At 45.3% G+C, this 26,095-nt stretch overlaps 1 protein-coding gene across 1 annotated transcript in view; it reads left to right on the top strand.

Moving 5' to 3' along the window:
- gtf3c3 (general transcription factor IIIC, polypeptide 3) overlaps positions 1 to 26,095 on the top strand; it is a 121,592-nt gene that overhangs the window by 22,659 nt on the left and 72,838 nt on the right. The window contains exons 5-8 of the mRNA XM_072478677.1: positions 3,576 to 3,767; positions 6,148 to 6,313; positions 8,977 to 9,124; positions 19,335 to 19,410. Coding sequence (XP_072334778.1) covers positions 3,576 to 3,767; positions 6,148 to 6,313; positions 8,977 to 9,124; positions 19,335 to 19,410 — 582 coding nt within the window. The remainder of the gene's footprint in view (positions 1 to 3,575; positions 3,768 to 6,147; positions 6,314 to 8,976; positions 9,125 to 19,334; positions 19,411 to 26,095) is intronic.

Genomic DNA, 26,095 nt, shown 5'->3' with positions numbered 1-26,095 from the left:
CAGTAGAAGTCCTCGAGGTGTACAGAATGTGCAAGAAAGAATTTAAATAGGAAATTAGGAGAGCAAAAAGGGGACATGGAAGGAGACTGGCAGGTCAAATAAAGAAAAATCCTAAGTTGTTTTACAAGTGCATTAAAAATAAAAGGATAACTGGGGAAAGAGCAGGGTCAATTAAGAGCCACATGATAAATTGTGTGTGCAGCCAGAGGATGTAGGTAAGATTCTAAATTAATACTTTGTGTCGGCGTTGTTATGGGCCAGGGTTTAGAGAACTCCAAAGTGTATCATGGAGTTCACCTGACCCACAACTTTTAATAGATTGTGGTATGGGGAGCACACGGCCCACTCTACAGGTGTGGTACAGCAGAAGTGGAAAAGTATTTTTTTAAGCAAAACAATGTTTATTCTATGAACTCAAGCTAACCTTTTTAAAACATACAGTGAACGTAAAATGAAAAATGAAATGAACTGAAAATCGCTTATTATCACAAGTAGGCTTCAAATGAAGTTACTGTGAAAAGCCCCTAGTCGCCACATTCCGGCGCCTGTTCGGGGAGGCTGGTACGGGAATTGAACCGTGCTGCTGGCCTGCCTTGGTCTGCTTTCAAAGCCAGCAATTTAGCCCAGTGTGCTAAACCAGCCCCTGCAACATCTTAGCAACCATTAATTCAAATACAACCCCGAAAGAATACAACACTCAGTAATCCTTAAGCTGTCCTTTTAACATCCATAAGACTTTTTAAAAAAACTTTAAACGGAAGCACATCAGGTTAAAGTCACTACTGAGAGCAGTTATTAGTTTTAAATCCCCAAAGGATCGATTTACAGTCTTTGGATTACAGAGAGAGAGGCTAATATCCCTTCTGGCTGTGACTGCAACTATCCAGCTCTGAAAACGAAACTAAAATACACCCTGCAGCAAACAGCCTAAAACGAAAGTAAAAAGCTGACAGACAGCCCAGCTCCACCCACTCTCTGCCATCACTGCAGTAATAAACACCCATTTCTTAAAGGTACTCTCACTACAGATATTTATATACACACCCATTTATAAACACCCATTTCTTAAAGGTACTCTCACATGACAGTGTTCACTCGTGAGAGGAATGGTGTGGGGACAGAAATCAGGGAGAAGGATTGTAATTAAATTCAAGAGATTAACATAGACAGAGAGGAAGTTCTTAGTGGTCTGGCAGGCTTAAAAGTAGACACATCTCCAGGGCCAGATGAAATGTATCCCAGGCTGTTGAATGAGGCAAGGGAAGAAATATCAGGGGCGCTGTCAATAATTTTCAACTCCTTGTAGCACAGTGAGTAGCAGTGTTGCTTTACAGCGCCAGGGTGTCCGGTTCGATTCCTGGCTTTGGTCATTGTCTGTGTGAAGTCTGCACGTTGTGTCTGCGTGGGTTTCCTCCCACAAGTCCCGAAAGACATGCTGCAAGGTAATTTGGACATTCTGAATTCTCCCTCCGTGTACCTGAACAGGCGCCAGAATATGGCGACTGGGGGCTTTTTACAATAACTTAATTGCAGTGTTAATGTAAGCCTACTTGTGACAATAAAGATTATTATTATTATTATAAAAGGAGAGGTCATAGAGGTTTACAGCATGAAAACAGGCCCTTCGACCCAACTTGTCCATGCCACCCTATTCTTACCACTAAGCTCGTCCCAATTGTCCGCATTTGGCGCTTATCCCTCTATACCCATCTTTCCCATATAACTGTCTAAATGCATTTTGAAATACCGTGGGCATCACAGTAGTACAGTGGTTAGCACAGTTGCTTCACAGCTCCAGGGTCCCAGGTTCGATTTCTGGTTTGGGTCACTGTCTGTGCGGAGTCTGCACGGTCTCCCTGTGTGTGCGGGGGTTTCCTCCCAGTGCTCCGGTTTCCTCCCACAGTCCAAAGATGTGCAGGTTAGGTGGATTGGCCATGATAAATTTCCCGTAGTGTCCAAAAATGTTAGGTAGGGTTACTGGGTTGCGGGGAAAGGGTGGAGGCATGGGCTTAAGTGGGGTGCGCTTTCCAAGGGCCGGTACAGACTCGATAGGCCAAATGGCTTCCTTATGCACTGTAAATACTATGTAAAAGACAAATTTGTACCCGCCTCTACTACTGCCTCTGGCAGCTCGTTCCAGACACTCACCAGGATTGGAGGATAGCCAATGTGGTCCCATTATTCAAGAAGGGAGGAAGGGATGAACCTGAAAACTATAGGCCAGTCAGTCTAACCTCAGTGGTGGGAAAACTATTTGAAGCAATTCTGAGAGACAGAAGTAATCTGCATTTGGAGAGTACGAAGTCTTACAACACCAGGTTAAAGTCCAACAGGTTTGTTTCGATGTCACTAGCTTTCGGAGCGCTGCTCCTTCCTCAGGTGAATCATTCACCTGAGGAAGGAGCAGCGCTCCGAAAGCTAGTGACATCGAAACAAACCTGTTGGACTTTAACCTGGTGTTGTAAGACTTCGTACTGTGCTCACCCCAGTCCAACGCCGGCATCTCCACATCATGCATTTGGAGAGGCAGGGATTAATCAAGAACAGTCAACATGATTTTGTTAAGGGGAGACCAGGTGTATAGATGGAGGAAATGCATTTGACATAGTCCACTTGGACTTCAGCAAGGCTTTTTATAAGGCTCCACATGGGAGATTGATAGTGAAGGTAAGAGCCATGGGATCCAAGGAAATTTGGCTGAGTGGTAGGAAGCTGAGGGTGATGGTCGAGGGGTGTTTTTGACTGGAAGCTTGTGTAATAATGATCTTTGTCACAAGTAGGCTTACATTAACACTGCAATGAGGTTACTGTGAAAAGCCCCTAGTCGTCACATTCTGGTGATGTTCGGGTACACAGAAGGAGAATTCAGAATATTCAATTCACCTAACAGCACGTATTTCGGGACTTGTGGGAGGAAACCGGTGCACCCGGAGGAAATCCACGCAGACACGGGGAGAATGTGCAGATTCCGCACAGACAGTGACCCAAGCCGGAATCGAACCTGGGACCCTGGCGCTGTGAAGCAACAGCACTAACCACTGTGCTACCGTGCTGCCCTACTGTGCTACCATGCTGTCCAGTGGTTTGCCGCAGGGATAAATGTTGTGGTCCTTGCTGTTTGTGGTTTATATAAATGATTTAGGTATGAATGTACGAGGACTGATTAGTAAATTTGCTAATGATATGATAATTGGTGGGGTAGTAAATAGTGAGGAGGATACCTATGAAATCTATTGATATAGACGTGCTGGTCAGATGGGCTGATCAGAGGCAAATGGAATTCAATTCAGATAAGTGTGGTGATGCACTTTGACAGGACAAACAAGGCAAGGGAATACATGGTAATCGGCAGGACCCTGGGAATCACCGAGGTTCAGAGGGACATTGGTGTGCATGTACACCGGTCCCTTAAGGTAGCAGAGCAGGTTGATACAGTGGTTAAGAAGGCATATGATATACTTGCCTTTATTAGCCGAGACAACGAGTTGAAGAGCAAGGAAGTTGAAGAGCAACCTTCATCAAAACGTTTTCTATTTTGATACAATATTTCACCATTTTTTTTTTCTTTTTTATAGCTCCTCTTGCCTATGAACCCTTTTCCACTCTTGCAATGATTTATGAAGATCAAGGAGACATGGAGAAATCATTGCAGTTTGGACTGATTGCAGCTCATCTTAATCCAAGTGACCCAGAGGAATGGGTGAAATTGGCTGAAATGTCCCTTGAACAAGACAATATCAAGCAGGCTATTTTCTGTTACTCAAAAGGTACTGTAAGTTTATGTCATAGGTGGAAATTAGGAGGAATGGCTCCTTCAGCCCAGGATATTTGTCCCAGATTAGCAACCCAGTGATTGTCAACTCAAATCCCATCATGATAAATTGTGAAATTGTAGTCAAGAAATTGAGTAATTTATGGGCTGGCACCAAAACAATAACCACAAAAGTTAACAGATTGTCACTGAAAACAGAATTGCTTGAGTGATCCCCTTTCAGAAAGGGAACTTGCTAGTCCTCATGCACTATATGGTTGATTCATTAATGCTCTCTGCAGGGTCCTCACAGGCCACAAGTAAACCATAAGTACAACATTTGGTCGACCTATTCTCCGTGACCCAGCCATTCATTTATCAGGATAGGGCTAAGGTAATCCCAGTCAACCTTGCAAAAACCCCTTTTCACCAACACAATACCCAGTTAGAAGAATTGCCTCATTTTACAGTTGATCAACAGCGTGACATAGTCACACACACACACAATGATATCTATCACCCAATTTCCCAGATTTTTATTTTGCCATTGCTGGGTACATCAGTGGGATCAGACGCAAGTAAACCTTTTAACCTTGAGCCAATTCGGCCATTCGTTGAGATCATGTTTGACCTCTGACTTAACTCCATACATCGGGAAAGACCCGCCAGAGATGATGGCAGAATGATGCACACTCAAGTGGGAAAAGCTTGGTTGTCCTCTGCTTTGCCTTTGGACCCATGAGGTCTTGCCAAATATGGGAAAATCATAGCTGCCAGCCTGAACCTGGTTCAGATAGTGAGAGAAGCAACACAAGTGATTAACCTACTTTGCCGTGTTTTCAATCACTTAACCTCTTTCAGAGGTTAGTCCGTGATTACGTTGTTAGAAGTGACAACTGCACAGTCTTGTCATCACTGTGAGGGCATCTTTCAGTGTGACACTACCATCATCCTAAACAGCACAGCTGAAAGGTGCAACAGCCCTAAACTGGCTATTTCTGAGATGTCTGTGGTCCATCATCATCAGCAAAATTATATACCACGACAATTTGTAACTACTTGGTCCAGCACATCTCCTAATCTGTGATCATAATCAATCCAGGAGACCAACCCTGGTTCATTCTGGGGTGTAGAATAAAGTGCCTGACGCAGTACCAGACAAAGTACAGTCCCAGTAAAGCTGCTTCACAGCCTGCTTAGCAACTAAGCCAGCATGCTTTCGGTAGAGTTAAACAGCACGATAGTCACGAGATCAGAGGAAACCTCTGGCTGTGCAACATACAGTTGTGAATACTGGTGGAGAACCAGGTCACTAATTGGTGGAGGAGGCTTCAGGAAAGAACATGCCTATCTTCAACCATTTGGAACTCAGCAAATGACTGCAAGAGATGAGGCTGAAGGATTTGCGTGATACTTCAACCAAAGCTGCCAAGCAGATAATCCTACTCGACCCCCTGAGGTCCCCACCATCATGTATACCAGAGTAAAGCCTAATATCTATTACGGCTGTTGTAAAATGCCGTACATTTTTTGACAGGTCTCTGTGTACGGTTTACTAAATTTCCAGCATTCGAACTAGCACTTTGCGTTTTTATAATAAGTCATTGAATATTAAAGATAGTCATTTCGGATATTGGGGCAAAATTAGTAGATTTTAAAAATTATACTAATGTGCATGGCTATTCAAATTCTTTTTGATTGCTGGCTTTATCCCGAATACCACAAATTCAATCTTTAACTTGTGTCTGACCATGTACATCTAAATCCTTCATGCAGCATCATTAGTCATTTTGCTGACCCCTGCTTCAATTGCAAGGTTTATGGTCCTGAGCTCCAAGGCCAATAGCAATCAAACTTATAATCCTAGCTCTTCTGAAGTGCTTCGCTTTTATTAAATGCAGAAAATCGAGGCCTAACCATTGCTCTGCTTTCATTTCTGGAAGCAGAATTATTGCTACACGAGGAGTGCCCTTTTTGAATTCTGCAAACCTGTCCTTGTAAAAATGAAATTGCATGGGAATCAGGATCTCTTCATTGCTGCATGACAGGATAGTTAACTTTTAGAACAGCAATCTAAAGGCAGAGATAGGAATATATTTAATTTCTGCTAAATTGACCAAAGGTCTTTGTGATATATTCAATAAGTCCTGCAACATTTCTGTTGGCTGTGTAAATCTTATTTCTGTAACTCTTAAGCCTACTAAAAAATTGTTGGACAACTTGTGTGGGAAAACGTGGAAGCAAATTGAGCTGAACCACACCATTCCTAATTGTTTCAGAATTATTCATGAATTTTGCATTTGTAGGTGTATGGACGTAAGGGAAATGGTTTCAAATGTAATCTTAAACTGTAAAAAACATTTATTGCACACAACTGTTTTGCTTTTAATATGTAGCCATAAAATATGACACAACAAATGTCCGGTATCTGTGGGAGCGTTGCAGCCTATATGAACAATTGGGTGAACATAAGCTAGCTATGGATGGATATAGGCGCATCCTGAACATTCTGCCACCTACTGATGGGGAGCACTTCATGCAACTGGCCAGAGACATGGCAAAGTAAGTTTCACAGACTTATGGGTTTTAGTTTCTTCAAAAAGCACATTGATCTATCTGTCTACTTAATTTTGGTACAGTATTGCCATATTTGGCTTAATAAACTCTTGGGAATTATACCAGCTGATTTGCTTTTTGATCATTCTATGTTACTTGTATTCAGGAAAATCACATGCGAAAAAGTAAATGCACTTTTGACAATGGGAAACCAAGATGAAATATGAAAAAAAGTCAACATTAGTTTTTGTGCAATACAATTTCTTTATTCTTTCATGAGATGTAGTATTGCTGGCAAGGCCGACATTTGATCCCCATCGCTAATAGCCCTTGAACTGAGTCATTTGCTAGGTCATTTCAGAGGGCAGTTAAGTGTCTTATACATTGCTGTGGGTCTTGAGTCGCTAATCGGGTGCACAGTGGTTAGGACTGCTGCCTCACAGCACCAGGGACCCGGATTCAATTCGAGCCTTGGGTGACTGTCTGTGTGGAGTTTGCACATTCTCCTCGTGTCTGCGTAGATTTCTTCCGGATACTCCAGTTTCCTCCCACAGTCCATGATGTGTAGGTTAGGTGGATTGGACATGCTAAATTGCCCCTTAATATCCAAAGATATGTAGTTAAAGTGAGGTTGCGGGGGAATGGGCTGAGGTAAGGTGCTCTTTCAGAGGATCGGTGCAGACTAGGTGAGCCGAATGGCTCCTACACTGTAGGGATTCTGATTCCCATGTGGTCCAGAGCAGGTAAGAATGGCAGAATTCCTTCCCAAAAGGGCATCATTGAATCAGATTGTTTTTTTTTACCATAATCCATGATAGTTTTATGGTAATCATTATACTTGAATTAATTTTCAGTTCCATTAATTAATTGAATTTGAATTCCCCTAGCGGCTGTGGTAGATTTCCCCCCCCCCCCCCCCCCCCCCCCAAATTGGAAATTTTTACTTCAGTGAGTTTGTTCAAAAACCTTTTTTCAATTTTGGTTGATCTTGGGATGAAGGAATTGGGGTATTGCATTCCTGATCTGGGTGCAGGTGCTGTCTGGACAACAGCATTCACTTGATTGCTTTCCAGGTAGAGATTGAGCTGAATCATAACCATCCAGTTATGTAACTGAGTAACATACCTTTATTTAGGTAACCGCCTTGTGCTGGCCAAAAGTATACTACTTTTGCTACTTTGCTTATCTAATTATTTATCGGTAGAGAGAACGTTATTTATGTACTTGGTTTTAAAAGAAGTTTTAATTTACGTGCAACATCACAAAATCCACTTGTTTATGAAATACATAAACTATTTATATTGTACAGAGAAGTGCAGGCATGCATCATAGTTGAGTATGTCGCAGTCAGTGTTATCCCATAATTTTATTTAAAAACATTGTTAAAGTTTGTACCTTAACAATCAATGTCAACAAGTTAATTTTCAGGTTATCCATTTTGTGCACTTTTACTATAACAAGGTACACGGAAGCCATATTGTTAGATTACTTATCTTTGGGGGCTGGTGGGGGCCATGGTTGGGATGTAGTTTTACAAAACATTTGTTCTCGGGTTGTGAGTAAAGTTTGCAAAGCTGCAATTAGTTACTCTGTAATACAGAACTTGAAAAATGCTGAAAAAAAACATGTTGAAGCATTTTGTCTTGCACTCATCAGGACAGATGCAAGAATACCAAATTTCAAAGGGATCAACAATTTATACTGTTTGATAAAAAGTTGCTGATTGGTTGACAAGTCGGCTTCGATTGGTTCAGGCATTGTTATGGTGAATGCACTCGGGAGCTATTGTTTCCCCATACTTTTGTTCAATTCAAAATTGGTGCAATGTATGCTAAGAATGCACAACAACCAATTTAAGTTCATCAGTCTAGCTCACAATGAAGCTCACTCATACTTGCCAGAAGCTGCATACATTCATATACAGGCACCTTTCCTCAATAGGCAAAATAAATATGTCCAGACTTTGCACCTTTTCCTTTTTCATGGTGTTACTGCTTCTCTTGCTGTTTGCCTCCACACCCATTGCTCCGTGTCTTGCCATCCTTCCTTTGTTTCCTGCATGATGTTACTCTCACTTCATTTGTTGTTGACCATGTACCTTCTTTTCCTATCAGGTGTTTCTTTTCTGCTGCCACACTACTGAACCTGCATCTGTCCTTCACTGCTTCGACAAACACCTGCTGCATCTATCACTTAACATAGAGACAAGCCTCTCACCCATTCTTTAGTTGGTCTTTGAGACTGGCACCTTCATCAGCTGTTGACCTGCACTTAACCTGTATTTGGCTGGGAAGCAGCAAATTTTAAAAAGGAATTCTCGCTCTAATATTAATTTATTGTCTTATAGCCACTTTACAGTTTACTGTCAGGAATCAACTTCAATTGAAAATAATCAGAGTCATGACCCCATCACAATCATGTCACGCACCCTTCTTATTGGAGTTGAAGGGAACGTTTGACAACATTTTTTTATTTTAAGAGCATTGATTTAGGAACTAGGCGATAGATTTTCCCGTCCCATCCGCTGCGGGAATTGTTGCTGGCAGAACGGAAAATTTGACAGACCATTTAAAGGCCCATTGACCTTAGGCAGGTGTATGTGACTGGAAAATGCTGCCCGAGGTTTTTAATTTGTGAATAAAACCAGAAAATATATTGTTTTTTTCCAGGAGCTATTATGAAACCAATGATATTACATCAGCTATTGGTGTGATGGAAGAGGCTCTCAGCAAACATCAAAGCCTTGTTTCTGCTGAGGATGTTAACATGGCAGCTGAATTGTACCTGTCAAGCAAACAGTATGAAAAAACACTGGAGGTAAGCATTGTGTGAGCAAAGGAAAAGATGGATGAAGTAGAGCTTTCTCTGTGCCACTTAATCCGCTCCATCTACTTTACTTCATGCCAGCATTGAGTCAGATACCAAATAAACTGAACTTAAACTACTCGTGCTTAAGTGGTAAGATAGCTTTTTAAAAAGTGAAAATATGGAGTCACTTCTGTAATTTTAGTACTCTTTGGCGAGATAAATAAAATTAAGTCGAAAAGTCAAAACTGAAATTATTTTTCTTTTATTTCAACCCGCCCAATTTGCTTGGTTGCTAAAGTGCTCAAGGAGAGTCTTTACATCAAATTGCAACTGTGGTTAGCGCTGTTGCTTCACAGAGGCAGGGTCCCAGGTTCGATTCCCGGCTTGGGTCACTGCCTGTGCGGAATATGCACGTTTTCCCCGTGTCAGCATGGGTTTCCTCTGGGTGCTCTGGTTTCCTCCCATTATAGGAAGGATGTGGAAGCATTGGAAAAGGTGCAGAGGAGATTTACCAGAATGTTGCCTGGTATGGAGGGAAGATCTTATGAGGAAAGGCTGAGGGACTTGAGGCAGTTTTCGTTAGAATCATAGAAGTTTACAGCATGGAAACGGGCCCTTCGGCCCAACCAGTCCATGCCGCCCAGTTTTTACCATTAAGCTAGTCCCAGTTGCCCGCACTTGGCCCATAACCCTCTATACCCATCTTACCCATGTAACTATCTAAATGCTTTTTAAAAGACACAATTGTACCCGCCTCTACTACTACCTCTGGCAGCACATTCCAGACACTCACTACCCTCTGAGTGAAGAAATTGCCCCTCTGGGCCCTTCTGAATCTCTCCCCTCTCACCTTAAACCTATGCCCTCTAGTTTTAGACTCCCCTACCTTTGGGAAAAGATGTTGACTATCTACCTTATCTATGCCCCTCATTATTTTATAGACCTCTATGAGATCACCCCTAACCCTCCTACGCTCCAGGGAAAAAAGTCCCAGTCTATCCAGCCTCTCCTTATAACTCAAACCATCAAGTCCCGGCAACATCCTAGTAAATCTTTTCTGCACTCTTTCCAGTTTAACAATATCCTTTCTATAATAGGGTGACCAGAACTGCACACAGTATTCCAAGTGTGGCCGTACCAATGTCTTGTACAACTTCAACAAGACGTCCCAACTCCTGTATTCAATGTTCTGACCAATGAAACCAAGCATGCCGAATGCCTTCTTCACCACCCTGTCCACCTGCGACTCCACCTTCAAGGAGCTATGAACCTGTACTCCTAGATCTCTTTGTTCTATAACTCTCCCCAACGCCATACCATTAACTGAGTAAGTCCTGGCCTGATTCGATCTGCCAAAATGCATCACCTCACATTTATCTAAATTAAACTCCATCTGCCATTCGTCGGCCCACTGGCCTAATTGGTCAAGATCCCGTTGCAATCCTAGATAACCTTCTTCACTATTCACTGTGCCACCAATCTTGGTGTCATCTGCAAACTTACTAACCATGCCTCCTAAATTCTCATCCAAATCATTAATATAAATCACAAATAACAGTGGACCCAGCACCGATCCCTGAGGCACACCACTGGTCACAGGCCTCCAGTTTGAAAAACAACCCTCTACAACCACCCTCTGCCTTCTGTCGTCCAGCCAATTTTGAATCCAATTGGCAACCTCACCCTGGATCCCGTGAGCTTTAACCTTCTGCAACAACCTACCATGCGGTACCTTGTCAAAGGCTTTGCTAAAGTCCATGTAGACAACGTCTACTGCACTGCCCTCATCTACCTTCTTGGTCACCCACTCAAAAAACTCAATCAAATTTGTGAGACATGATTTTCCACGCACAAAGCCAAGCTGACTGGCCCGAATCAGTCCTTGCCTCTCTAAATGCTTGTAGATCCTGTCTCTCAGAATACCTTCTAGCAACTTATCTACTACAGACGTTAGGCTCACCGGTCTGTAGTTCCCAGGCTTTTCCCTGCTGCCCTTCTTAAACAAGGGCACAACATTCGCCATTCTCCAATCTTCAGGCACCTCACCTGTGGCTGCCGATGATTCCAATATCTCTGTTAGGGGACCCGCAATTTCCTCCCTAGCCTCCCACAACATCCTGGGATACATTTCATCAGGTCCCGGGGATTTATCTACCTTGATGCGCTTTAAGACTTCCAGCACCTCCTCCTCTGTAATATGCACACTTCTCAAGACATCACTATTTATTTCCCTTAGTTTCCTAACATCCATGCCTTTCTCCACCGCGAATACCGATGAGAAATATTCATTCAGGATCTCACCCAAATCTTGTGGCTCTGCACATAGATGTCCTTGTTGATCCTTAAGAGGCCCTACTCTGTCCCTAGTTACTCTTTTCCCCTTTATGTATCTGTAGAATCTCTTTGGATTCTCCCTTGCATTATTTGCCAAAGCAATTTCATGTCCCCTTTTTGCCCTCCTGATTTCCCTCTTAACTCTATTTTGACAATCTCTATACTCTTCAAGGGATCCACTTGATCCCAGTTGCTTATGTACGTCATATGCCTCCTTCTTCTTTTTGACCAGAGTCTCAATATCTCGAGTCATCCAGGGTTCCCTACTTCTACCAACCTTGCCCTTCACTCTAAAGGGAATGTGCTTACCCTGCACCCTGGTTAACACATTTTTAAAAGCCTCCCATTTACCAGCCGTCCCTTCTGCCTGCCAACAGTCTCCCCCAATCTACCTCTGCAAGTTCCTGTCTGATACCATCAAAATTGGCCTTGCCCCAATTAAGAATTTTAACTCTTGGGCCAGACCTATCATTCTCCATAGCTATCTTAAAACTAATGGAGTTATGGTTTCGGCGGCGTGAGAGCAGCTGGTTAGTCAATTTCAGTGGGTGCATTGCGGAAGGAGGTTGCTGGGAGGTAAGTCAACCTTTAAAAGCACTTCTCTTTGCAGGGGCAGGCCAGTCGATTTCGGCGGCGTGAGAGCAGCTGGTTAGTCAATTTCAGCGGGAGCATTGCGGAAGGAGGTTGCTGGGAGGTAAGTCAACCTTTAAAAGGACTTCTCTTTGCAGGGGCAGGCCAGTCGATTTCGGCGGGAGTGGAGCTGGCTGGTTAGTCAATTTCAGCAGGAGCTGAGAATTTTTCTTTTTTTTTTAAAAATTAGTTTTTTAGGCGGGATCAGGAAGTCGACCCGCGGACGTCTGGGAAGACCCTCACCAATAAATTCTGGTGGAGAGGAAACCCGAGACACTACACGTGTAGTGTCTCCCACCCGCCCTCCTCCTCTAACCTAATAATAAAACCCATTGGTCTGAGGTAAGTACCATATTTTTATTATATTATTATTATTTTTTATAAAAATTTAATTTAGTTGTTAGCCAGATCTTGGTATAAAGTTAGAGGAATGGCAGGGAAGGGAGTGCAATGTTCCTCCTGCAGGATGTTTGAGGTGAGGGATGCAGTTAGTGTCCCTGCTGATTTTACCTGCAGGAAGTGCTGCCATCTCCAGCTCCTCCAAGACCGAGTTAGGGAACTGGAGCTGGAGTTGGAAGAACTTCGGATCATTCGGGAGGCAGAAGGGGTCATAGATAGCAGCTTCAGGGAATTAGTTACACCAAAGATTGGAGATAGGTGGGTAACTGTAAGAGGGACTGGGAAAAAACAGTCAGTGCAGGGATCCCCTGCGGTCGTTCCCCTGAGAAACAAGTATACCGCTTTGGATACTTGTGGGGGGGACGACTTACCAAGGGTAAGCCATGGGGTACGGGCCTCTGGCACGGAGTCTGTCCCTGTTGCTCAGAAGGGAAGGGGGGAGAGGAGCAGAGCATTAGTAATTGGGGACTCTATAGTCAGGGGCACAGATAGGAGATTTTGTGGGAGCGTGAGAGACTCACGTTTGGTATGTTGCCTCCCAGGTGCAAGGGTACGTGATGTCTCGGATCGTGTTTTCCGGGTCCTTGGGGGGGAGGGGGAGCAGCCCAAGTCGTGGTCCACATTGGCACCAACGACATAGGTAGGAAAGGGGACAAGGATGTCAGGCAGGCTTTCAGGGAGCTAGGATGGAAGCTCAGAACTAGAACAAACAGAGTTGTTATCTCTGGGTTGTTGCCCGTGCCACGTGATAGTGAGATGAGGAATAGGGAGAGAGAGCATTTAAACACGTGGCTACAGGGATGGTGCAGGCGGGAGGGTTTCAGATTTTTGGATAACTGGGGCTCTTTCTGTGGAAGGTGGGACCTCTACAGACAGGATGGTCTACATCTGAACCTGAGGGGCACAAATATCCTGGGGGGGAGATTTGTTAGTGCTCTTTGGGGGGGTTTAAACTAATGCAGCAGGGGCATGGGAACCTGGATTGTAGTTTTAGGGTAAGGGAGAATGAGAGTATAGAGGTCAGGAGCACAGATTTGACGTCGCAGGAGGGGGCCAGCGTTCAGGTGGGTGGTTTGAAGTGTGTCTACTTCAATGCCAGGAGTATACGAAACAAGGTAGGGGAACTGGCAGCGTGGGTTGGTACCTGGGACTTCGATGTTGTGGCCATTTCGGAGACATGGATAGAGCAGGGACAGGAATGGATGTTGCAGGTTCCGGGGTTTAGGTGTTTTAGTAAGCTCAGAGAAGGAGGCAAAAGAGGGGGAGGTGTGGCGCTGCTAGTCAAGAGCAGTATTACGGTGGCGGAGAGGATGCTAGATGGGGACTCTTCTTCCGAGGTAGTATTGGCTGAAGTTAGAAACAGGAAAGGAGAGGTCACCCTGTTGGGAATTTTTTATAGGCCTCCTAATAGTTCTAGGGATGTAGAGGAAAGGATGGCGAAGATGATTCTGGATATGAGCGAAAGTAACAGGGTAGTTATTATGGGAGACTTTAACTTTCCAAATATTGACTGGAAAATATATAGTTCGAGTACAATAGATGGGTCGTTTTTTGTACAGTGTGTGCAGGAGGGTTTCCTGAAACAATATGTTGACAGGCCAACAAGAGGCGAGGCCACGTTGGATTTGGTTTAGGGTAATGAACCAGGCCAGGTGTTGGATTTGGAGGTAGGAGAGCACTTTGGGGACAGTGACCACAATTCGGTGACGTTTACGTTAATGATGGAAAGGGATAAGTATATACCGCAGGGCAAGAGTTATAGCTGGGGGAAGGGCAATTATGATGCCATTAGACGTGACTTGGGGGGGATAAGGTGGAGAAGTAGGCTGCAAGTGTTGGGCACACTGGATAAGTGGGGCTTGTTCAAGGATCAGCTACTGCGTGTTCTTGATAAGTATGTACCGGTCAGACAGGGAGGAAGGCGTCGAGCGAGGGAACCGTGGTTTACCAAGGAAGTGGAATCTCTTGTTAAGAGGAAGAAGGAGGCCTATGTGAAGGTGAAGTGTGAAGTTTCAGTTGGGGCGATGGATAGTTACAAGGTAGCGAGGAAGGATCTAAAGAGAGAGCTAAGACGAGCAAGGAGGGGACATGAGAAGTATTTGGCAGGAAGGATCAAGGAAAACCCAAAAGCTTTCTATAGGTATGTCAGGAATAAGCGAATGACTAGGGAAAGAGTAGGACCAGTCAAGGACAGGGATGGGAAATTGTGTGTGGAGTCTGAAGAGATAGGCGAGATACTAAATGAATATTTTTCGTCAGTATTCACTCAGGAAAAAGATAATGTTGTGGAGGAGAATGCTGAGCCCCAGGCTAATAGAATAGATGGCATTGAGGTACGTAGGGAAGAGGTGTTGGCAATTCTGGACAGGCTGAAAATAGATAAGTCCCCGGGACCTGATGGGATTTATCCTAGGATTCTATGGGAGGCCAGGGAAGAGATTGCTGGACCTTTGGCTTTGATTTTTATGTCATCATTGGCTACAGGAATAGTGCCAGAGGACTGGAGGACAGCAAATGTGGTCCCTTTGTTCAAAAAGGGGAGCAGAGACAACCCCGGCAACTATAGACCGGTGAGCCTCACGTCTGTAGTGGGTAAAGTCTTGGAGGGGATTATAAGGGACAAGATTTATAATCATCTAGATAGGAATAATATGATCAGGGATAGTCAGCATGGCTTTGTGAAGGGTAGGTCATGCCTCACAAACCTTATTGAGTTCTTTGAGAAGGTGACTGAACAGGTAGACAAGGGTAGAGCAGTTGATGTGGTGTATATGGATTTCAGCAAAGCGTTTGATAAGGTTCCCCACGGTAGGCTATTGCAAAAAATACGGAGGCTGGGGATTGAGGGTGATTTAGAGATGTGGATCAGAAATTGGCTAGCTGAAAGAAGACAGAGGGTGGTGGTTGATGGGAAATGTTCAGAATGGAGTACAGTCACAAGTGGAGTACCACAAGGATCTGTTCTGGGGCCGTTGCTGTTTGTCATTTTTATCAATGACCTAGAGGAAGGCGCAGAAGGGTGGGTGAGTAAATTTGCAGACGATACTAAAGTCGGTGGTGTTGTCGATAGTGTGGAAGGATGTAGCAGGTTACAGAGGGATATAGATAAGCTGCAGAGCTGGGCTGAGAGGTGGCAAATGGAGTTTAATGTAGAGAAGTGTGAGGTGATTCACTTTGGAAGGAATAACAGGAATGCGGAATATTTGGCTAATGGTAAAGTTCTTGAAAGTGTGGCTGAGCAGAGGGATCTAGGTGTCCATGTACATAGATCCCTGAAAGTTGCCACCCAGGTTGATAGGGTTGTGAAGAAGGCCTATGGAGTGTTGGCCTTTATTGGTAGAGGGATTGAGTTCCGGAGTCGGGAGGTCATGTTGCAGCTGTCCAGAACTCTGGTCCGGCCGCATTTGGAGTATTGCGTACAGTTCTGGTCACCGCATTATAGGAAGGACGTGGAGGCTTTGGAGCGGGTGCAGAGGAGATTTACCAGGATGTTGCCTGGTATGGAGGGAAAATCTTATGAGGAAAGGCTGACGGACTTGAGGTTGTTTTCGTTGGAGAGAAGAAGGTTAAGAGGAGACTTAATAGAGGCATACAAAATGATCAGGGGGTTGGATAGGGTGGACAGTGAGAGCCTTCTCCCGCGGATGGATATGGCTGGCACGAGGGGACATAACTTTAAACTGAGGGGTAATAGATATAGGACAGAGGTCAGAGGTAGGTTCTTTACGCAAAGAGTAGTGAGGCCGTGGAATGCCCTACCTGCTACAGTAGTGAACTCGCCAACATTGAGGGCATTTAAAAGTTTATTGGATAAACATATGGATGATAATGGCATAGTGTAGGTTAGATGGCTTTTGTTTCGGTGCAACATCGTGGGCCGAAGGGCCTGTACTGCGCTGTATTGTTCTATGTTCTATGGTCATTTGTCCCAAAGTGATCCCTCACTGGCACTTCTGTCACTTTCCTTTCCTTATTTCCCAAGACGAGGTCAAGTTTTGCCCCCTCTCTAGTCAGTCCATCCACATACTGAATGAGAAATTCCTCCTGAATACACTCCACAAATTTCCCTCCATCCAAGCCCCTAATGCTATGGCTGTCCCAGTTAATGTTGGGAAAGTTAAAGTCCCCTACTACTACCACCCTATTATTCTTGCAGCTATCTGTAATCTCCTTACATATTTGCTCCTCAATTTCCCGCTGACTATTTGGGGGCCTGTAGTACAGTCCTACCAAGGTGATCTCTCCCTTCTTATTTTTCAGTTCCACCCATATAGACTCAGTGGGCGAACCCTCGGATATATCCCCTCTAAGTACTGCCGTGATGTTCTCCCTAATCAAAAACTCCACTCCCCCTCCTCTCTTACCTCCTGTTCTATCCTTTCTATAGCATCTGTACCCCGGAACATTGAGCTGCCAGTCCTGCCCCTCCCTTAGCCATGTTTCAGTCATAGCTATAATATCCCAGCCCCATGTGCCCATCCATGCCCTGAGTTCATCCGCTTTGCCCGTCAGGCCCCTTGCATTGAAATAAATGCAGTTTAATGTAGACCTTCCTTGCTCTCTGCCCTGCTTTCTCTGGTCATGCTTTACACACTCTCCCTTCCTGCCTTTTGTTTCTGTCCCCACTGACTTCCTACATCGGTTCCCATCCCCCTGCCACATTAGTTAGAGAGAAGAAGGTTAAGAGGTGACTTAATTGAGGCATGCAAGATGATCAGAGGATTGGATAGGGTGGACAGTGAGAGCCTGTTTCCTCGGATGGTAATGTCCAGCACGAGGGGACATACCTTTAAATTGAGGGGAGATAGATATAAGACAGATGTCAGAGGTAGGTTCTTTACTCAGAGAGTAGTAAGGGCGTGGAATGGCCTGCCTGCAACAGTAGTGGACTCACCAACACTAAGGAGATTCAAATGGTCATTGGATAGACATATGGACAATAAGGGAATAGTGTAGATGGGCTTTAGAGTGGTTTCACAGGTCGGCGCAACATCGAGGGCCGAAGGGCCTGTACTGCGCTGTAATGTTCTATGTTCTACAAGTCCCGAAAGACGTAATTTGGACATTTTTAATTCTCCCTCGGTGTACCCAAACAGGCGGCGGAATGTGGCGACTAAGGGATTTTCACAGAAACTTCTTTGCAGTGTTAACGTAAGCCTACTTGTGACAATAAAGATTAGTATAATAAGTTATTTTGCATTGCATTTCAGCCTATTTTGTGCTTGGAAACAACAAAAGCGCCATCCATTCCTTTCAGCTAACTTGCATAACCTCATGTTATGTATGTCAGGTCAAGCTCTTATGTGAAAGAGACATTGCAAGCGAAAGCCTGTTGCATACTGAAATCTTGAGAAACCATACTGAATCTCAAATAATTGATCAACATTAGCTCAATTTCAAGCTGTCATTGAAGGACAAGATATCAGAATTCTGTAATCTGATAATGTGGATTTCTATGCATTGACCAACAGCATACTCTGGATGTATCTAACATTAGATATCTTTGTTTGCATAAATGGATGTTTTGATTTATAATTGTTTGTTGAGCTGTCTGATCTCCAATGTTTTACATGTGTCTGCGACATCACTTATGGTGGAGTCAAAAGTTTGTCTAAATTAACCTTCTACCTAGATTAAAACTGTAACTCAACTTTGAATGGTCTGATATTCCACCATATTTAATTGCGACCACCGTTGCCTGCCTATTTGACAACACTTCTTTGGTTTAGTCACAATTTCTGCACCTGAACAATGCAGTAAACTGATGTCATTGTGTTTAAACTTACCAGTATCTACATGCCTTTGATTCAGCTGCATAAACCTATCCATCAAGGTGAACCTGGTGGGATATAACCGTTGGATTCTGCATTACTCTGTCCTAAACTTTCAAGCCCACATCCAGTCCATCACCTTCAGTGCATTGTCAATGCTTAAATCCCACTGCTGCGGAAAGTTTTCATTGACATCCTCAATTTGTGGGTTTATTTCTCCAGTGCCCTTTTTGCCAACTTCATCAGATGCAGCCTTCATAAACTCCAGTTAACCTAGAACTGTAGCCTTCTTACACACCAGATCTTTGATTCCTGTCACCTAAATCTTCCCTGAACCTCTGCTTCCTTACATCTGATCAAATCAACTTTAAGATCCTTGTTCTTATTTCCAAATCCCCCCCAAGGCCTTCTCCACCCTACTTGAGGAATCTTCACCAGCTTTGTTTTGTCCCAGCCTGCAGATTGTAGTTAACTGTGTATTCCACACTCCCCCTGATTTTGCATGAAAACTACACTTTGAGCAATTATTTCTTTGCCTTTTGGAATTTTATTTTTTAATTTCTCTCCATTTGCAAATGTCAGCTGAAGATCTAACAGCTTCTTTCCTCTCCTTTTCTGAAAGAAAAATGAATTAACCTTTCTGTGTCCATCTGTTCTCCTTTGTATTGCTGCTGACAAGTTCTTGAAAATCATGAGTATGATAATCTTTATTAGTGTCACAAGTAGGCTTATATTAACACTGCAATAAAGCCCCTGGTTGCCACTATAACGGCGCCTGTTCGGGTACGCAGAAGGAGAATTTAGAATGTCCAATTCACCTAACAAGCATGTCTTGTGGGACTTGTGGGAGGAAACTGGAGCACCCAGAGGAAACCCACGCAGATATGGGGAGAATGTGCAAACTCCACACACTCAGTGACCCAAGCTGGGTATCGAACCCGGGTCCCTGGTGCTGTGAAGCAACAGTGCTAACCACTGTGCTGTTGTGCTGCCATATATGGATAAACTCAAATTGTTGATGTTATCTCCTTTTATGAAATTTTATTTATTTTACATTGAGTTCTAATTTTCAATTTGATTTACAGATTATAACTAAGTTCACTGAAGTTGTGGTTGAAAAGGTTCCCATGAAACAAGATCTTTCAGAAGAAACTGCAGAAGGTAAAAGTGTCTTGCACTGTAAACGACTTGACTGAATGATTGATTGATTGAAGAAGATTACAAGCTCTTAGATCAAAGTGTTTGTGAACTAAATTAAGTCCTGGGAAGACGGAAGCCATTGTTTTCGGTCCCCGCTGCAAACTCTGTTCTTTAGCATCAGAGTGAGACTAAGCCAGTCTGTTAACAATCTTTTTTAAAAATATTTTTATGCAAGGCATTTTCACATACACAAAATATCAGAAGAACGACACATCAACTCAATAAGCAACCACAAACCACAACCCCCCCCGGCCCGCCGACCCCTCAATCATGCTTAAAGAAATCGATGAATGGTTTCCACCTCCGGGTGAACCCCTCTACCGACCCTCGCAGAGCGAACTTGAACTTCGTCAGCCTCAGGAATTCTGCCAGGTCACTCTCCCACACTCTGCTTTTGACGGCTCTACCCTAGCAAAACCACTCTCCAAGCTATCAAGGAGGCAAAGGCCAAGACGTCGGCCTCTCTCACCCCCTGGACACCCAGGACTTCCGACACCCCAAATATCGCCACCTGTGGACTTGGAACCACCACCACACCCAACACCTCGGACATCACATCTGCAAAGTCCTGCCAGAACCCACTCAGTCTTGGGCAAGCCCACACCATGTGGATGTGATTCACGCCCCCCCCCCCCCCCCTGCACCGCCCACACCGATCCTCTATCTCCGCAAAGAACCTATTCACCCTCGCCACCATCATATGAGCCCTATGCACCACTTTAAACTGGATGAAGCTTAACCTTGCACATGGCGAGGACGCGTTCAACCTTCACAAGGCCTCCGCCCACGTCCCGGACCCCACCTCCCCTGCCTGTTCACAATCTTGGGACAGAATTCTCCACCCCCTTTTTGGTGGGCGGGAAAGACAGTGGGGATGGAGAATCCAGCAGGAGCCCCCAAAAGGTTTTACGCTGGTGGGATATCCCGTTCATTTGTTCTCTCCCCACCAATGATGTAATGGGGTCCCCCCCACGAAAAGTCGGGAACTCCATTACCATACATTTACAAACTTTTAGTGGACTTTCCAGGTAGGGCCTCCCACCCTCCCCATCCCACCTCATGACATCACATCAGCGGGGTTTACAACAGATTTTGCCAAACGGGGATCTGGCAAGCGGTCCCCAGCAGGGGCGCACTGGTACGTGCAGGCCCCAGGGAGGAGATGGTCATATCTGGGCGAGCAGGGGTGGTTTGGCGGTGAGGCATCCTTGAAAAAATTTTTTTTTTTGATTGTGGCACCTTTTAACAACATCATCCTGATCGGCATTGGAGCTGGTGGGCTACATACTGCTTTTCCCACCTGAGCTGACACTTGCACAAAAAATGATAAAATCCCACTCTTAATATCATATTTCAACCATATATTCACGTCACCTTTATGTTTTAAAAGATTCTATTCAGGCATTTGTATAAACAAACAAAACAAGTAAAAACAGAAGTGAAATTGTACAACATAATAACCAACACTCACTCCACCCCGCCTTACCCCCTCCTCCCATCCTGCCTTCCTGCTTTTTAACCCCCTTAGCATCCCCTCCCCCACTGCTGACACCTCAATCCTCCTTAAAGAAATCAATGAACGGCTTCCACCACCGAACAATCCCATCAACCGAGCCCCTCAAGACGAACTTGATTCTCTCCAACCTCAGGAATTCCGCCAGGTCACTCACTCTCACCCCCCGCATTCGGCGGCTCCGAGTCCCTCCACCCAGCAAAATCCATCTCCGGGCTATCAGGGAGGCAAAGGCCAAGATATCGACCTCTCAACCCCTGGACTCCTGGGTCTTCCGACACCTCGAGTATCGCTACCTCTGGACTCGGGGCCACCTTCACCCCAATAGTTCAGACATTACATCTGCAAACCCCTGCCCGAACCCCTTCAGTTTGAGACATGCCCTAAACATGTGGACATGATTTGCGGGCCTCCCCGTGCACTGCTCACACCTATCCTCTACTCCCTCAAAGGACTCACTCATCCTTGCCACCGTCATATGCGCCCTGTGAACTACTTTAACCTGAATAAGACTGAGCCTTGCACGCGACGAGGATACATTCACCCTCTGCAGGGCCTCCTCCCACGTCCTGGCCTTCAACCCCTCCCTCCCAGTCCATCAGCTCCTTGTAGACCTTGGACACCTTCCCCTTCCTTATCCCTCCCCTTTTTTTTAATAAACATTTTATTGAGGTTTTTTGTTGGCATTGTAGCAGCAGCAATATAAGCAATGTACATGAGAATATAAACATTGTGCAAATACCACCTCCCTCCCCAACAGGTCCCACCATTAATTAACCCCATAATCTACGCTAACCTTAAACCGCCCCCCCCCCCCCGCCCCCACAAGTATCCAAAGCTGTATACTTGTTTATGAATGGTTGCCACCTCCTGGCGAACCCTAACAAACAGTGACCTTCTCAAGGCGAACTTGATTTTCTCCAAACAGAGAAAGCTAGCCATGTCCGATAACCAGGCCTCCGACTTCGGGGGCCTTGAGTCCCTCCAAGCTAATAGTATCTGTCTCCGTGCTACCAAGGAAGCAAAGGCCAGAAGGCCTCTCTCTCCTCCTGGATTCCCGGATCCTGTGACACCCCGAAAATCGCCACCTCTGGACTCAATGCCACCTTGTTTTTAATATCTTGGACATGACATCAGCAAACCCCTGCCAAAATCCCCTAAGCTTTGGACAGACCCAGAACATGTGGACATGGTTCGCCGGTCCTCCCGCACATTTCGCACACCTGTCTTCCACCCCAAAGAATCTGCTCATCCGGGCCACTGTCATGTGGGCCCAGTGAACGACCTTGAATTGAATCAGGCTGAGCCTGGCACAAGTTGCGGTCGCGTTGACGCTACTCAACGGGTCCGCCCAAAGGCCTTCCTCTATAGAACATAGAACATAGAACGATACAGCGCAGTACAGGCATTTCGGCCCACGATGTTGCACCGAAACAAAAGCCACCTAACCTACACTATGCCATTATCATCCATATGTTTATCCAATAAACTTTTAAATGCCCTCAATGTTGGCGAGTTCACTACTGTAGCAGGTAGGGCATTCCACGGCCTCACTTGTCTTTGCGTAAAGAACCTACCTCTGACCTCTTTCCTATATCTATTACCCCTCAGATTAAAGCTATGTCCCCTCGTGCCAGCCATTTCCATCCGCGGGAGAAGGCTCTCACTGGCCACCCTATCCAACCCCCTGATCATTTTGTCTGCCTCTATTAAGTCTCCTCTTAACCTTTTCTCCAACGAAAACAACCTCAAGTCCATCAGCCTTTCCTCATAAGATTTTCCCTCCGTACCAGGCAACATCCTGGTAAATCTCCTCTGCACCCGCTCCAAAGCCTCCACGTCCTTCCTATAATGCGGTGACCAGAACTGTACGCAATACTCCAAATGCGGCCGTACCAGAGTTCTGTACAGCTGCAACATGACCTCCTGACTCCGGAACTCAATCCCTCTACCAATAAAGGCCAACACTCTGTAGGCCTTCTTCACAACCCTATCAACCTGGGTGGCAACTTTCAGGGATCTATGTACATGGACACCTAGATCCCTCTGCTCATCCACACTTCCAAGAACTTTACCATTAGCCAAATATTCCGCATTCCTGTTATTCCTTCCAAAGTGAATCACCTCACACTTCTCTACATTAAACTCCATTTGCCACCTCTCAGCCCAGCTCTGCAGCTTATCTATATTCCTCTGTAACCTGAAACATCCTTCCACACTATCGACAACACCACCGACTTTAGTATCGTCTGCAAATTTACTCACCCACCCTTCTGCGCCTTCCTCTAGGTCATTGATAAAAATGACAAACAGCAACGGCCCCAGAACAGATCCTTGTGGTACTCCACTTGTAACTGAACTCCATTCTGAACATTTCCCATCAACCACCACCCTCTGTCTTCTTTCAGCTAGCCAATTTCTGATCCACATCTCTAAATCACCCTCAATCCCCAGCCTCCGTATTTTCTGCAATAGCCTACCGTGGGGAACCTTATCAAACGCTTTGCTGAAATTCATATACACCACATCAACTGCTCTACCCACGTCTACCTGTTCAGTCACCTTCTCAAAGAACTCGATAAGGTTTGTGAGGCATGACCTACCCTTCACAAAGCCATGCTGACTATCCCTGATCATATTATTCCTATCTAGATGATTATAAATCTTGTCTCTTATAATCCCCTCCAAGACTTTACCCACTACAGACGTGAGGCTCACCGGTCTATAGTTGCCGGGGTTGTCTCTGCTCCCCTTTTTGAACAAAGGGACCACACTTGCTATCCTCCAGTCCTCTGGCACTATTCCTGTAGCCAATGATGACATAAAAATCAAAGCCAAAGGTCCAGCAATCTCTTCCCTGGCCTCCCAGAGAATCCTAGGATAAATCCCATCAGGACCCGGGGACTTATCTATTTTCAGCCTGTCCAGAATTGCCATCACCTCTTCCCTACGTACCTCAATGCCATCTATTCTATTAGCCTGGGTCTCAGCATTCTCCTCCACAACATTATCTTTTTCCTGAGTGAATACTGACGAAAAATATTCATTTAGTATCTCGCCTATCTCTTCAGACTCCACACATAACTTCCCATCCCTGTCCTTGACTGGTCCTCCTCTTTCCCTGGTCATTCGCTTATTCCTGACATACATATAGAAAGCTTTTGGGTTTTCCTTGATCCTACCTGCCAAATACTTCTCATGTCCCCTCCCTGCTCGTCTTAGCTCTCTCTTTAGATCCTTCCTCGCTACCTTGTAACTATCCATCGCCCCAACTGAAACTTCACACCTCATCTTCACATAGGCCTCCTTCTTCCTCTTAACAAGAGATTCCACTTCTTTGATAAACCACGGTTCCCTCGCTCGACGCCTTCCTCCCTGCCTGACCGGTACATACTTATCAAGAACACGCAGTAGCTGATCCTTGAACAAGCTCCACTTATCCAGTGTGCCCAACACTTGCAGCCTACTTCTCCACCTTATCCCCCCCAAGTCACGTCTAATGGCATCATAATTGCCCTTCCCCCAGCTATAACTCTTGCCCTGTGGTGTATACTTATCCCTTTCCATCATTAACGTAAACGTCACCGAATTGTGGTCACTGTCCCCAAAGTGCTCTCCTACCTCCAAATTCAACACCTGGCCTGGTTCATTACCCAAAACCAAATCCAACGTGGCCTCGCCTCTTGTTGGCCTGTCAACATATTGTGTCAGGAAACCCTCCTGCACACACTGTACAAAAAACGACCCATCTAATGTACTCGAACTATATCTTTTCCAGTCAATATTTGGAAAGTTAAAGTCTCCTATAATAACTACCCTGTTACTTTCGCTCTTATCCAGGATCATCCTCGCCATCCTTTCCTCTACATCCCTAGAACTATTTGGAGGCCTATAGAAGACTCCCAACAGTGTGACCTCTCCTTTCATGTTTCTAACCTCAGCCCATACTACCTCGGAAGATGAGTCCCCATCTATCATCCTCTCCGCCACCGTAATACTGCTCTTGACTAGCAGCGCCACACCTCCCCCTCTTTTGCCTCCTTCTCTGAGCTTACTAATACACCTAAACCCCGGAACCTGCAACATCCATTCCTGTCCCTGCTCTATCCATGTCTCCGAAATGGCCACAACATCGAAGTCCCAGGTACCAACCCATGCTGCCAGTTCCCCTACCTTATTTCGTATACTCCTGGCATTGAAGTAGACACACTTCAAACCACCTACCTGAACACTGGCCCCCTCCTGCGACGTCAAATCTATGCTCCTGACCTCTATACTCTCATTCTCCCTTACCCTAAAACTACAATCCAGGTTCCCATGCCCCTGCTGAATTAGTTTAGACCCCCCCAAAGAGCACTAACAAATCTCCCCCCCAGGATATTTGTGCCCCTCAGGTTCAGATGTAGACCATCCTGTCTGTAGAGGTCCCACCTTCCCCAGAAAGAGCCCCAGTTATCCAGAAATCTGAATCCCTCCCGCCTGCACCATCCCTGTAGCCACGTGTTTAATTGCTCTCCCTCCCTATTCCTCATCTCACTATCACATGGCACGGGCAACAACCCAGAGATAACAACCCTGTTTGTTCTAGTTCTGAGCTTCCATCCTAGCTCCCTGAAAGCCTGCCTGACATCCTTGCCCCCTTTCCTACCCATGTCGTTAGTGCCAATGTGGACCACGACTTGGGGCTGCTCCCCCTCCCCCCTAAGGACCCGGAAAACACGATCCGAGACATCACGTACCCTTGCACCTGGGAGGCAACATACCAAACGTGAGTCTCTCACGCTCCCACAAAATCTCCTATCTGTGCCTCTGACTATCGAGTCCCCAATTACTAATGCTCTGCTCCTCTCCCCCTTCCCTTCTGAGCAACAGGGACAGACTCCGTGCCAGAGGCCCGTACCCCATGGCTTACCCCTGGTAAGTCTCCCCCCCAACAAGTATCCAAAGCTGTATACTTGTTTCTCAGGGGAACGACCGCAGGGGATCCCTGCACTGACTGCTTTTTCCCAGTCCCTCTTACAGTTACCCATCTATCTCCAATCTTTGGTGTAACTAATTCCCTGAAGCTGCTATCTATGACCCCCTCTGCCTCCCGAATGATCCGAAGTTCTTCCAACTCCAGCTCCAGTTCCC

Source organism: Scyliorhinus torazame, chromosome 2, assembly GCF_047496885.1.
Source record: "Scyliorhinus torazame isolate Kashiwa2021f chromosome 2, sScyTor2.1, whole genome shotgun sequence".
Classification (NCBI taxonomy): domain Eukaryota; kingdom Metazoa; phylum Chordata; class Chondrichthyes; order Carcharhiniformes; family Scyliorhinidae; genus Scyliorhinus; species Scyliorhinus torazame.
The sequence above is the reverse complement of the archived record's forward strand: the minus strand, read 5'-3'. Positions and strand labels throughout refer to the sequence as shown.